This window comes from Myxine glutinosa, chromosome 4 (genome assembly GCF_964187855.1).
Source record: "Myxine glutinosa chromosome 4, kmMyxGlut1.1, whole genome shotgun sequence".
Taxonomy (NCBI): Eukaryota; Metazoa; Chordata; class Myxini; order Myxiniformes; family Myxinidae; genus Myxine; species Myxine glutinosa.
Genome location: NC_136264.1, coordinates 85,235,074 through 85,248,815, shown reverse-complemented (window position 1 = coordinate 85,248,815; position 13,742 = coordinate 85,235,074). Strand labels below are relative to the sequence as shown.

The 13,742-nt window shown below is 43.5% G+C and overlaps 1 protein-coding gene across 14 annotated transcripts in view; it reads left to right on the top strand.

Moving 5' to 3' along the window:
* Nucleotides 1-13,742, top strand: part of LOC137424940 (protein FAM13A) — a 136,032-nt gene that overhangs the window by 120,509 nt on the left and 1,781 nt on the right. For all 14 annotated transcript variants that reach the window (XM_078776111.1, XM_078776110.1, XM_078776107.1 and 11 more), the window contains 3 exons: nt 432-527; nt 5,172-5,377; nt 8,911-9,012. In XM_078776111.1, the coding sequence (XP_078632237.1) occupies nt 432-527; nt 5,172-5,377; nt 8,911-9,012 (404 nt within the window). The remainder of the gene's footprint in view (nt 1-431; nt 528-5,171; nt 5,378-8,910; nt 9,013-13,742) is intronic.

Genomic DNA, 13,742 nt, shown 5'->3' with positions numbered 1-13,742 from the left:
TCCAATGCATTGCATACTGTGATGTATTCCCGAAATGGTTATGGTTCTTGTCAGCTTCGAATAATAATACTACGAGTTCCCTTACAAATTAACTCGATGCAGGAGGAAGCCATTGGGCCCATACAAGCTTGCACTGTGATTGACAACCTAGGGTTGTTTATCTGTGCTCTCTCCTTTTAAAATGCTGATCGTCAAGGAAGGAAGTAACACATACCACTTTTGAAGTCTTTGGTATCACTTGGCTGGGGTTGAAACCTCTAGGCAGACGATCGAACCATTACGTTACAGAATCTGGTTGAATTGCTCGAAAGGTCGACTGTATTTGTAATAGCTGATCCATCACATTATTTCATCACAGACACTATGGGAAGTGTGAATTGCTGATTACTTGTTGTGTTTTTTGATTTGCTGATTGCTGATTTTTTTTATAGATCACCAGACAAGATAAACACTTCGTGAAGCCCATGTACGATCGTTACCGCTTGGTGAAGCATATCCTCGCCCGAGCCAGGGACATTCCCATCATAGTGAGCTGATCACCCCCCAACAGTTGAGCAACTTGCTCTCATCGTGATAGGCCAATCTGCCTGGCAATCTTTCATCTGGCTGTTCTATTTTTGACATTTTAGAATGCAAATCTGTATTGATATCCTTCCCTAAGGGTTTAGGGTTTGTTTCTGCAAGAAGAATGGCATCTTTCCGCTAGTGAGATACCCGTGCTACGCACGGGTGGGAGGCCAGAAGCAAACAGGCAAATGCTAAACCATGAAACCAAGAAATTCCACATTCCTGTAGCACCTTCAGTTGCACATCAGACATGGACAGCAAGTTTGTGAAGGACTTCCATGAAAAACGTACCCGTTCGCAAACAAACGGGTACGTTCACGTATAGAAACATCGATCGTGGGTCCGTGGCGAATCTGCATATGGCGATCCGCGAAGTTCACGTTTAGAAGTTAGAAACCATCCCTGCATGTCGTCATTCACTTGAACTCGATATCTCATTTCATTCCAAACTACATAACTCCATTCACAAATTAATCACAAAATAAACTTTTAACAACATTGTTAATGTTTCCTTCATTGTAAACACGAGCAAGTCAACAGTTAAAAGGATTTTGAGCCGATAGGTGTTACGGCCTCGGCAAGATCAATGGAGACAGCGATCTGTTAGCTTATACACCGCCAAATAGCTATGTGGAATTCTCTCATGTAGAGATTAAACCCACGTCGTTTGAACTCTGGCTGAGGTCATTATTTACTTTTAATGATGTTTATATACGAATCAAAAAGAAGATAATTGGTTTTGGGTCGTCCTTTCCATATATCTCGTGGGATTGTGAGTTGTTGAGACGACCGTGATGGCGGGGAGGGGGTTGGCATTCTCTCAAGCAGGGATTCAACCCATGTCCTTATAAAAGGTCTTTGTCCGAGGTCACCGAGTCCGATCGGTGCAGCCGTTTGTGCGGCACCCGGGAAAATAACGTGATGCGGGAGTCCAAACCTGAAAATTCTGGAGGCCAAAGCTGAAATTGGAAAAACAATATAGCCTCTTTTACTCCAGGAGATCCCAGGATTACCCACCCAAAATATCGTTGCGATCGGTTCAGCCGTTTTTGCTGTACCTTCGAACGAACGGACGGACGGACGGACATTTGGTGAATTATAGTAAGATAGAAGACCCGTCGTTTCACCGACGGAAATACCAATCTTTGCTGCAATGGCTAATCTATGGGGGAAGACCAAAAAAAGGATTCCTGGGAGATCCTGCTCTCCGTGCAGGGATAACCAACGGTCACATGTTGGCATTTGCAGTTTTCACACGTGTATCCATGTACCCATAAAAAGAATTTGAAGCCAAAAAAAAAATTTTTTGGGGGGGGATCACAAACTCCCGGGAGTTACCCGAATCCACCTTAGTTGGATTTATTGTAATCTATTAATCCGTTCTCAATTTATAACACGACAAACAGACAGACACGGCTCCAATATAGATACTGGTGGGTGGGGAGTGCAGGGAAGGTGGAGGAGGGAGGATTAGAACCTGTCCACCAAGTTGCTTCCAAATTCGCCCATGAAGTTTTGAGATATCTTGCTCACAGACAGACAAACAAACGTGGATTTTACTGAAAACATAACCTCAGTACACCTTCGGTGGTGGAGGTAATAAATAGATTGAAAACAAACCAAAATAGAAACCAAAAAAACTGAATTTGAATATTTTGGTGACATTTTTAACTCAACTGGACTATGTCCAGCTGAGTTTTTGTTGACACCCAGTGTCCGTCTGTCATCTGTCTGTCTGTCGTCTGTAAACAATTCGACGTCTACGCTCTAAAAGTCACAAATATTGAACAAATTTGATGAAACTTGTTATGCAGCATCTTTAAGACATAAACTAGTTTGGGATTGCATTTGGGCGTTGCACGCCCAAAAATGGGCACGGCAGGGCAGCCATATTGAAAAATCAGTTTTTGTCAATCTGGTACTTCCTAATGTAGCTAGAAGGCTGAAACTTGATGTGTAGACAGTATGTAACAAACCTCAACACATATATTACGGGGTTTGACGATGTCCGAAAATTGATCTCGTCGTGACCTACGACATGACTTGACCCATAAACATCAGTTTGGACGACGTCCAAGCTCTAAAGGTCACAAATACTGATCACGTTTGATGAAACTTGTGCCTTTTGCCACTTAAAGATATTTGAAAATTTGACCAAGTCTATCTAAATAAATTAAAGTCTGAAATCTGAGAAAAGTAATTGTAGTTTTACTTTTCATGCCTCACTTAAAACTCAATTTTTTTCTAGTTTCCTGTTTAAACATGAGATACCTTCAACGTTACTGTACCTCTTTAGCACATATAAACTATATACAGTCACGTGAAAAAGTAAGTACACCCCATGTAAAGTTTTGACTTTTTCAACATATTTCAACTTTCAGCTATTTGATCTTCATTTCAACAATATTGATAGATAAAGGTGATATAATGTAACAAATATCATGAAACATTTACATTTTGTAGTCCATTGTATAATTTAAATATACATAAATGCAAATTTCGTATGTGGAAAAAGTAAGTACACCCTTGGCTCTAATAGGTGGTCTTGCCCCCTTTGGCAGAAACAACCTCAAGTAGGCATTTCTTATAACTGTCTACCAGTCTCTGACATTGAGTGGGAGAAATTTTTTCCCACTCCTCCATGCAGAATTCTTTCAGCTGTGCGATGTTTGAGGGGTTTCTTGCATGCACAGCTCATTTCAAATCCCCCCACAACATCACGATGGGATTTAGATCCGGGCTTTGACTTGGCCATTCCAGAACCCTCCATTTCTTTCTTTTCAGCCATTCCTTGGTGGATTTACTGGTATGTTTAGGGTCATTGTCATGTTGCAAGGTCCACCTTCGGTTGAGCTTCAACATTCTCTGACAGATGGCCTCACATTATCCTCAAGCACCCTCTGGTACAATGAAGAATTCATAGTGGATTCTATGATGGTGAGCTGCCCAGGCCCTGATGCAGCAAAGCTGCCCCAAACCATAATATTTCCACCACCATGCTTTACAGTTGGTATCAGGTTCTTGTGGTCAAATGCTGTCTTTGGTTTTCGCCAAACATGTCTTCTGGTACTGTGGCCAAATAGCTCTACCTTTGACTCATCTGTCCAGAACACATTGTTCCAGAAGTGCTGGTCTTTGCCTCGGTGTTCATTGGCAAACTTTAGTCTTGCCCTGATGTTCTTTCTGGACAGCAAAGGTTTCCTCCTGGCACACCTCCCATGTAGATCAAATTTGTGCAGCGTCTTTCTCATGGTAGACTCGTGCACTTTGACATCAACAGTGGCAAGAGCTACCTGTAGGTCCCGTGATGACATTCTGGGGTTCTTAGAGACTTCTTTCAGCATCTTGCGGTCTGCTCTCGGGCTGAACTTGCTGGGGCGGCCTGGCCTGAACAAGTTGGCAGTTGTTTGGAATCTTCTCCACTTGTAGATGATCTTCCAGAGAGTCGAATGATTGATTTCAAATTGTTTGGAGATCTTTTTAAATCCCTTCCCAGACTCGTCGGCATCTATAACCTTCTTTCTGAAGGCCTCAGAGAGCTCTTTTGATCTAGGCATGGTGACGCCGCACACTTCAACAACAAAGAGCAAACCAAACTAAATGTCTGAGGTTTAAATAAGACAGGTTCCTCCAAGATCCTCTCTGACGATGTTCTAATCATTTGCACATGAGCTGGTGCAGCTGATTCTAATTTTAGGTATTTGAAGTAGTGATAAATGTAGGGGTGTACTTACTTTTTCCACATGTGAAATTTGCATTTATGTTTATTTAAATTATACAATGGACTACAAAATGTAAATGTTTCATGATATTTGTTATATTATATCACCTTTATCTATCAATATTCTTGAAATGAAGATCAAATAGCTGTATGTTGAAATATGTTGAAAAAGTCAAAACCTTACATGGGGTGTACTTACTACTTTTTCACGTGACTGAAGTTTGTGGTTCTATTATGCATATTCTAACCATATTGATATAGACCAGTTGAGTTCAGGTTCCCTGGAACCTCTAGTTTAGAAGGAGTTATTAGCCTCATGGAAAAGCTGGTACATGCAGACAGACATTAGACAACACTGGGCTTAACTTCAGGCAAACAGTCGCTGACCTCGAAAGAGTATAACAACTCTCTGGTGCACCCTGGGTACCGACCTATGACACTATCTCCACGGACAGTGAAGCAATTGTGATTTATCCACCCTGCGCCCTCCTCTTCCTCCTCATTACACCACACAGTCTATCTCTAATTCTCCGCACTCTATCCTTTAAATGCTGAGTGTCAGGTGAGAAAGCAGCGCATACTAGTTTCAATCGATTTATGCAACAACTTATTAACCAAATCAATATATTTGAACCATACTTCTACTTCACATGTATGAACTGGAATACAAAGATGAACGATTCAATTTTAGAATTAACAGGTCATGGTGCCCTTTGAAAATCATTTTCATCCATAACTGAAGTGTCTGATCACATCTGTATTCCATGATCATACATATGTATTTCCCTATCGCTCAATGGATCTTTAATTTTTCATGTGACCTTTAATCGAGATGAAACGTAAACGCCACTTTTATCAGCTCACGGTGAGGTCCTCTGTGCAGGAGGAGGAAGGCTCGGAAGAAGAAGGACAAGGGTCCATGGGGTTCAGGGCCTCGGCGGCCCCTCGGCCCCTGGTATTTCGGCCAAGGCTTCAGGCCTGTCAGTATGAAGAGCACGAGCAGGACGGCTTTGTCTCTCCCGTGGAAGAAGGCAGGACGAACAACCGTGCGATGGACAATAAGCTCGCCAATCTGCACGCAGCGTCCCGGTGCGTCCACAATGCCAACACTCGCACCTTTGAATCGACTTCAAGCGCCAGTTTAAAATGCATTGTGGTTGGTGTGAATTTATTTTTCTGATTTAAAAATCAAGTTTGGATGTATAAATGCGACATTTAAATATTTACAATAAATGAATTAACTCCGGTTCCACACTTGTTAACCAGGTTCCACTGGTTAAGCTACTGCCATAAATCTCCTCACCATTTGTCTTTAAATGTTTTTTTTATCCTTCTTGCATTAATTAACCTTTTGAGCAAAGAGAACTCCATTTGAATATTTCTTGTATATTTAGCCAGGAAAAGGTTGGACATGTATATCACCGTCCATGTTTTGTACACTTATAACATAAGTGCTCCCTCACAGCCTGATGCCCAATGTGTTGTGCCTCCACAACTGTAGTGTTTTTGTGTTGTCCGTCCATCAGTGTTTTTGTTTCCACAATAACTTGTGAACCACTGAAGGGATTTCAACTAAACTTGGCACAAGTATGGATTGGTGTACAAAGACTAACTTGTTCGATTTTGGATTCAAAGGGTCAATGGATAAGGTCATGTTCCCTTCAATTGAAGGTCTTAGTCACCGAGGTAACTTGGGAAACGAGATGTCAACCAAACCTGACACAAGTTGAGCTTCTGATTAATCTCGTTATTCTTTCCAATGCTCAGACACCTGTTTACTCCAATCTCATCTCCTATCCCTACCAATTATATTTTCTACCTCCGTTAACCCTCCCGAAGCCCACCTCTGTGTTTCTCAGTTGTCTTGTTTCCTCCCCCAACTCCCTCATCCTCCTCCTCCTCTTGTGTTTGTTTGTTCAATTTCTGCTTCATAAACCGTTTACCTTTCCACTTCTGTGATTGAGAGTTTGCACCTCTATCCTGCTTGTTCACCAACTGTCTTCCTGCTCCTGCTCTCGTTCTTCCATGTCCATTCTTCCTCCAGGTCTCTCATCTCTACCCTGCGTTCGTTCTGTGTTCACGCTTCTCCATGAGCATGGACTCCTTATCTATATACCAGAAGAGCCTACCCATCGTTTTGCCGATGTACAAATTAGTCAGCACGACCCCCTGCTGCTAGTATGGGGAGAGGGACGGAGAACCTTTCTATCCCACCATGTTTCATTCCAATGGGTTTCGTTAGTTCTAGGCTTCACCTATTTCATATTAAAAACGCCAAACTGAACCACTTCCTTTGGACACTGGTGCGATTATTTTTTTTGTACACTGCTCCTTTCCTATGCCATCTCCAGGCACTGCATAACGTCATTGCCAGGCACCGAAGGGGGCTCGGCAATGACGCACGCTGAAAGGGAGTACTCAGTTTTCACTCTGCTTGTTTTCTTGTTTGTTTGTCCGGGCGATATCTCAGCCATCCTTTGAGCTAGGAAGCTGAAATTTGGGCAAAATAGTGAGTAAGTAGTTTGTCAAAAACGTTTTTTTTTTTTTTGATGAATGAATGAATGAATTGATGAGTTATTTAATTATTATCGATTTATTAAGTACTTGTGCATTTCCTTTCTCATCTGGGCAATATTTCAGGCACCTTTTGTTAGGAAGCTGATATTTGGATATGCCAATGACAGTGATTTGGCTGTAAAGGCTATTTTTGATTTATTGATCAATTAATCGAGTAATTATTTAATTATTCGATTAATGACTAAATTTTTTTAATTTTTTTTAGTTACAGATTCGGATGAAATGGTGATTTATTAGTTATATTAGCCAATTGATTAATCATTTGATTTTTTTATGATTATTATTTATTTATTTTCATTATTATTTATTTATTCTATTTCTCCTCTGGGCAATCTCAGGCACCTTTTGAGCTTGGAAGCTGATATTTGGACATGACAATGACCAAGTGATTTGGCTGGAAAGGGTATTTTTTATTTATTGATTAATCAATTAATAGATTATTTATTTATTGATTAATAAATTAATTATTTAAGTTTTTAACTCAACTGGACGAGTTCATCACATACTGATTCCTCCGTCGTCTGTCGTCCGTTAACCTTTTGACGTTAACACTCCAGCGTCCACAAATATCAACGGATTCTGATCAAACTTGACATGCAGCATCCTTACCCCAAGGACCAGGTTGGTATTACATTTTAGCCCGATCCGTTGAAAAATGGCGGACCCAGGCGACCATTTTGTTTTTGGTCATGAAAACGACGTCAACACTTTCGTGTCCACGATTTTGATCAAACTTAGAATGTTTAACCCTTACCACACAAGTGAGGTTGCTATTGCATTCCAACCCGATCCGTCACAAAATGGCCGCCATATTGTTTTCAGCTCCGAAACGACGTTAAGACTAACGCCCACAAATATTTATGGATTTTGATCAAACTTTAAAGTTGTCCAGTCAGTTCAATTGAGTTCTGCTTCCCTCGAAGCTTGTTTATTAATGACTTATTTAATTAAATTTCTAAAAGTTGCATCTTCGGATGAAGCATTAGTGGTTTAGTTATGCTATTAGCCAATTGATTAATAAAATATTTTATGACAATCTTTTATTTGGTTTAATTATGCAATTAATCAATCAATTATTGTGCACATCTCCCTCCAAATACAGTCTCTATGAGCTGCGCGGCGGTATTGCTGCACTGGAGGATATTTAATTATTTGGCATGAGGGCGGTGTATCTGCACTTTGAATGTATCTGTACTTGGTTTTTGTTTTTTAAGCAATAGTTTGCAAAATGAGTTCTTGTCAAGGAGTAAAAAGTGAGCTATTGGTAAACTTTGGCATTTGTAGGTGTGGAGGGGAAGATGGAGCTCAGTTGCACCGATTGTGTTGTGTTGCATAACTCGGAGACACGATTTGTTTTGTCCATTTATTTTGTAATTATCCTCTCAATGCCTCTTATTAAACTCCATAGACCGTGCAAGGCATTTAGCGAGTATCGTGCCATCTCACAATGGAAACGTGCAGTGCTCTCCTCTTATTGGGTACTTTTTATGGTTTGAGCCAGGAAATTGAAAGTGTTTTACACACATCATGGCATGTCCTTCGAGAACTATGTAATAAAAAGGATTTTGAACTACATGTCAGAATTTAGTAATGTTCAGCCGGACTATCTGATACTTAATGATGAATGAACCACCTTTAGAGGCCATTCCCCCCCGCAGAGCAGGGGTTGGACTTTTTCAGGCACTTTGATCCCCTTTTTTGAAGCAATGTTTTATGGCCGGATGCCCTTCCTGCCGCCAACCATGTTAGTCGCCTCTTGCGACACACAGGGAATTACCAGTGAACTGGTACTCAATTTGCCGACCTCTGAACGATGACAGGCTGAGTCAACCCCCCTGGTGTTAATTCAGCGATCGACCAGGATTCTAAGCTGGCACCCTAACCGCTAAGCCAACAGCAGGCTGATACTTAATGATGGAATGAATCATTTGGCCAAGACGGTTGGCCGAAGCTACATTGTCAAATAGTACTTCCCTGGGTGAAACAAACCAGCCCCATCCTGCATTACCTTTACATGGTTCTTGTCTCCACCTCTCCCCTTGCAGTACGGAGCTGCAAGAGCAGCTGAAGGTGGTCAAAGCTGAAAAACGTCAACTTCGGCGGCGTCTGAGAGATTTTGAGGACAAATTCTACCTGCAATACGGACGGCAAGTTTCTCACACCCACAGTGTAGTAAAGCTGGTGTCTTCCTGTCCTATACATAAGCTTTTATCAGTTTGAACAAAAAAACAGCACAACTAGGTTTTCTTTCATGACCATTATGGGTCACCTCAAAGTTCAGCACCTGTGCAGGAACATTTATTACCCAGCACACGTGAAGCGAAAAATGGGGTTAAGCAATTGGATCACGTCCGTCCTATCAATTTATGGTCGTATCAATTTATGATTGAGGAACAACTTATTGAAATAAAATGTTATATTTTGAACACTAATCGGAACACGAATGGGAAGACAAGTCTGCTGTTTCACTGTATCTTGGTTCTGAATTCGTCCCGATCACACAGCGAGGACTGAGTTAGTCAGACACCGCCATTCTTATTCGTGGGTTCCGCATATTCGCTGGGTTTTTGTTTTTTTTGTATACTGAATCGAGGCTCGTGAAAGAGCTAACATTTATTTCACAAACAAATCAACCAGACAAACAAAATATACAAAAAGAGGGAGCGGAAGACAAGATGGGGAGAGAAGGGGAAGCACACAACCACAACATTTGAGAGCAGGGAGAAGTGTGGGAGGGAGAGGGCTTGGGGGCAGGAGGTGTGGGAAGGGGGGGGTGGGGGGGTGGGAGAAGTATAAAACACAAGGGGACCGAAATTAGCGGGGTAGAATAGATCAAGGTTTTGGATGGGGGAGGATAAGAGATGGTGGTGAACAGCTGTTTTAAAGACCTGGAGGGTGGAGTGGGATTGAAGAGAGTGAGGGAGTTTGTTCCAGAGGCAGGAGAAAAGAGGAGTGAAGGTGAGCAGAAAGTCTTGATTTTGGCAGTTTAACCATAAGAGGGTTGCAGGCAGATCTTGTGCGACCTGTAGGAATATTTGGGGGACAGAGCCCAGAGAAGGCTGGGGGGGCAAGGCCAGAGAGGAGTCGGTAGAAGACGGAAAGACCACCAACCTGCCTGCGGTGAGTGAGTGAAAGGCCCTTGGAGTTAGCTTCATCGCAGGAGATTCCAATGATTCTGAACGCTTTGGTTTCAACAGCGTGAAGACGGGCTAGGTGTGAGGCAGGAGCACCAGACCAGTATTCCATAGAGCTGCGGATGAAAGCCTTGTATGTGGTGAGGAGCTCAGGTGTGCCAAGGAAGGACTTCGCACGACGGAGGATGCCCAGTCGGCGACTGGCTTTGGAGGCCAGATTTGAAATGTGGTTTTCCCAGGAAAGATCATGGCAAATAGTGAGACCCAAAAGCTAGAGTGACAGAACTTCTTGGAGAGGATTATTCAGAAAGTGGATGGGAGGGTTTTCCAGTCGGTCTTTTCGGAGAGACATCGTAAGAGTGTGAGATTTATCAGGATTGAAAGACATGTTCCATTTGTTTGCCCAGTCTGTGATTTTGTCCAGGTCTGCAGAGAGTGAGGAGGCTGCAGACTGCCGATCTGAGGGATGAGGAATGGAGCGACAGAGAGTAGAGTCGTCAGCAAAGAGATAGAGAGGATTTTCAAGAGAGTCAGAGAGATCATTGATGAAGACCAGAAAAAGCACAGGGCCCAGAACACTACCTTGGGGAACTCCAGCCTGAACAGGTAGAGGAGATGAGAGAAACTCATTCAGGGCCACACGTTGACTACGACCAGAGAGGAAGTCTGCCAGCCATGCGTGGAGATTTCCATGGATACCAAAGGAGGAGAGTTTGGTGAGCAGAGCAGGGTGCCAGACCGTATCGAAGGCACGTGAAATGTCAAGGGAGACGGCTCTAATTTCCTGTTTGGCGTTGAGGACCTCCATCCATTGTTGATAAAGCAGAAGCAGCATGTCCAGAGTAGAGTGACCAGGTCTAAAACCAAATTGATCAGAGATCAAGCCATTGGAGAAAAGGAAAGATTTCATATCTGAAGCAATGATGGATTCCATGACTTTGCTGATAATTGGGAGAAGGCTGATTGGTCTGTAGTTGCTGGGATCTGTTTTTGCACCTTTTTTGTGCAAAGCGGTGATGTTGGCTGATTTCCAAGCATATGGCAGATGACAGATGACCTTGAGCAAAAGAGAGGGTGAAGAGAACAGAAAGAGGGAGTGAAAGAGCGGAAGCACATGATTTTAGGACCCGTGGGCTGATGCCGTCAGGACCAGTTGCAGAATCAGAGTCGAGGGTTGACAGAAACTTTTCCACCTTGTCAGGAGGAAAGGACACAGAGTCCAGGAGCAGCTGGGTACGACTGGGTACGGTGGGTACAGAGAGGGATGGGTTTGGGACACAAGATTTAGAGGCAAACACAGAGTTGAGGCATTCAGCTTTTTCACGTGCGGAGTCAGCCGTTAAGCCGTTTGAGGTGAGGGAGGGGATGGAGGGGGAACAAACACCAGAAACAGATTTGACCAGACGCCACCAGGATTTGGAAGAGGGAGACAGATAAGAGAGTTCGGTCTTGAGAACGGTGAGATATTGTTTCCTGGCTCTCCTGAGGCTGGACACACACTTGTTTCGGGCTTTGTGAAAGGAAATGAGATTTCCTTCCGTTGGATTTGCTTTCCAGGAGACGAAAGCAAGTTGTTTCAGGGCAACAGCCTCACCACAAGATTCCGTGTACCATGGACGGGAGGAAGGGTATGACAACTGAAGACGAGATGGGATAAATCTGTGCATGAGAGAGAGCAATTTACTTTGAAAGAATTCCCAGGATGAGTTGATGTCAGAGGCAGTAGAGATGGGAGACCAGTCCAGATGATTGATGGCTGCTTGAAGACCGTGCCAGTTGGCCTGAGTGAAATGCCAGATTCGTCGACGCTGAGGAGGCTCTCTGAGAATGGTCAGAGAGATGTCCACTTTGACAAGCACATGATCAGATGAGCCGATTGGAGCAGAAGAAGAGCAGCAGACATTTTCAGGGAAGTTTGTCATAACCAAATCCAGAAGAGAAGATGCTCCGTTGACTGAGATCCGGGTCGGGAAATTGACAGATTGTGTCAGTCCCAGTGAGTCGCAGAAGTCCTTTGCTGAAGAGCCATGACTGGTGAGAGAGGTACCCACACCCAGCCAACTGGCATGGTGACAATTGAAATCACCACATATGAGGAAGAGAGAGTTGGGATGGGTAGATAGAAGTTGGTCCATATTATCAGACAGCGAGATGTAGATGGAGTCATCGCTGTTTGGTGGACGGTACAACACACATATGAACAAAAGGTGGGAGCGAAGGGGAAGCCGTAGCCAAAGGTATACCTGGGGGTGAGGTGGAGAGAGGGCAGTGGAGGGCGAGTGAGGAAGAGAGTTTTTTATAAAGATAGCAACCCCACCTCCAGGACGAGGCTCAGGTCTATCATACCGGAGGAGGGAGTAACCTGGGAGAGATACCAAGGCATCAGAGACATCATGAAGGAGGAAAGTTTCTGTTAAGCAGATCACATCTGGTTTGTCAGAAGCAACCTGTATGGAGAGATCAGTCAAGTTTGAGCGAAGGCCCCGGATGTTTGAGGTCCATACCGTTAATGAAGAGGAAGGGGGAGCATCGGGTCCAGAACAGGGGTGGGGGGAGGGGTAGGGTAAGATGTGGAAGAGGAGGAAGAGGAAGGGAGAGCTGTTGAAGGTGTGTCAGAGATTTCAGAATAGCTTGGAGAAAGGGAAGAATGGGGTGGACAAAAGGTTTGATGGAGATTGGGTGAGGCACAGTGAGGTGTTATTTGAGGAGGGGGAAGAGCAAGGGAGAAGGTTGGGGGAGATGAAGGTGAAAGTTGGAAGGGGGAAGAAGCAGGGAGGATGCTTTGAGGAGGAGGGGTGAGAGGGGAGTCTAGGAGGGGAGGAGCGAGGGAGAGTCTCGGAGGGGAGGGGTGTGGGGGGGAGTTTAGGAGGGAGGGGAGGGAAGGGGCAAGGGGGGAGATTTGAAAGGGATGGGTGATGGGGAGGATTTGGAGGGGAGGGGTGAGATTGGATTTTGAAAAGTGTACGATTCATGGGAAACGAACATTTTTTGCAAAATGAGTTTGAGACCTTCGAGTCAAAAATATGTTTGACGACACTGAAGGAGGGGTGGAGTTCTGGATAGTTTAGGGAATGTAGAAAGGAGGAACTAAGAGATGGTATTATATATATTTTTTGGAATGAATAGATTTGGTGAGCAAGACGAAAGCATCCTTTTGTAGGAAAAGAAGAAAAGGGTGTTATAATATATGAGAGAAAATAGTTGTTCAGGGGAGAGATTATACATTTCTAACCACGTGATCGCGAACGAAGAACGAACGAACAAAAAAGAACAACAAATAAACGAATAAGACCTGGGAAGGAAATTTTTTTTTGGGGTTTTTTTTTTTTTTGAGTAGAGATATTAAACAAGGAGGTATGGGGTGAATGACTGGGACGAAACAGAGAACGAAAATAAATGCAGCGCATTCGACGAATCGCTGAGAGAAAAACAAAACCACAAGGTCGGAGACGGTACGGTAGCCAAGCCTACGAGTACTAGGCCTCAGAATACTCGATACGCATTCACCGACGATTGTGTATACATGTACGAAAAATTAGCACCGAAAATTTTCCAAAAGATACGCTATAGGTACATACACCGAAAGATCGATACAGTCTCGACAAAAACACAATTGAGAAGGATCACTTAGCTTCGAAAGCGTGAGCGCATGGAACAGCTTCGAAAAGACGTGACCTCGCCGTGATCTCGCGAGATCTTCCTCCAGTTGACAAGTTGTGACCTGCTTTTCTATTCGCGGCTCT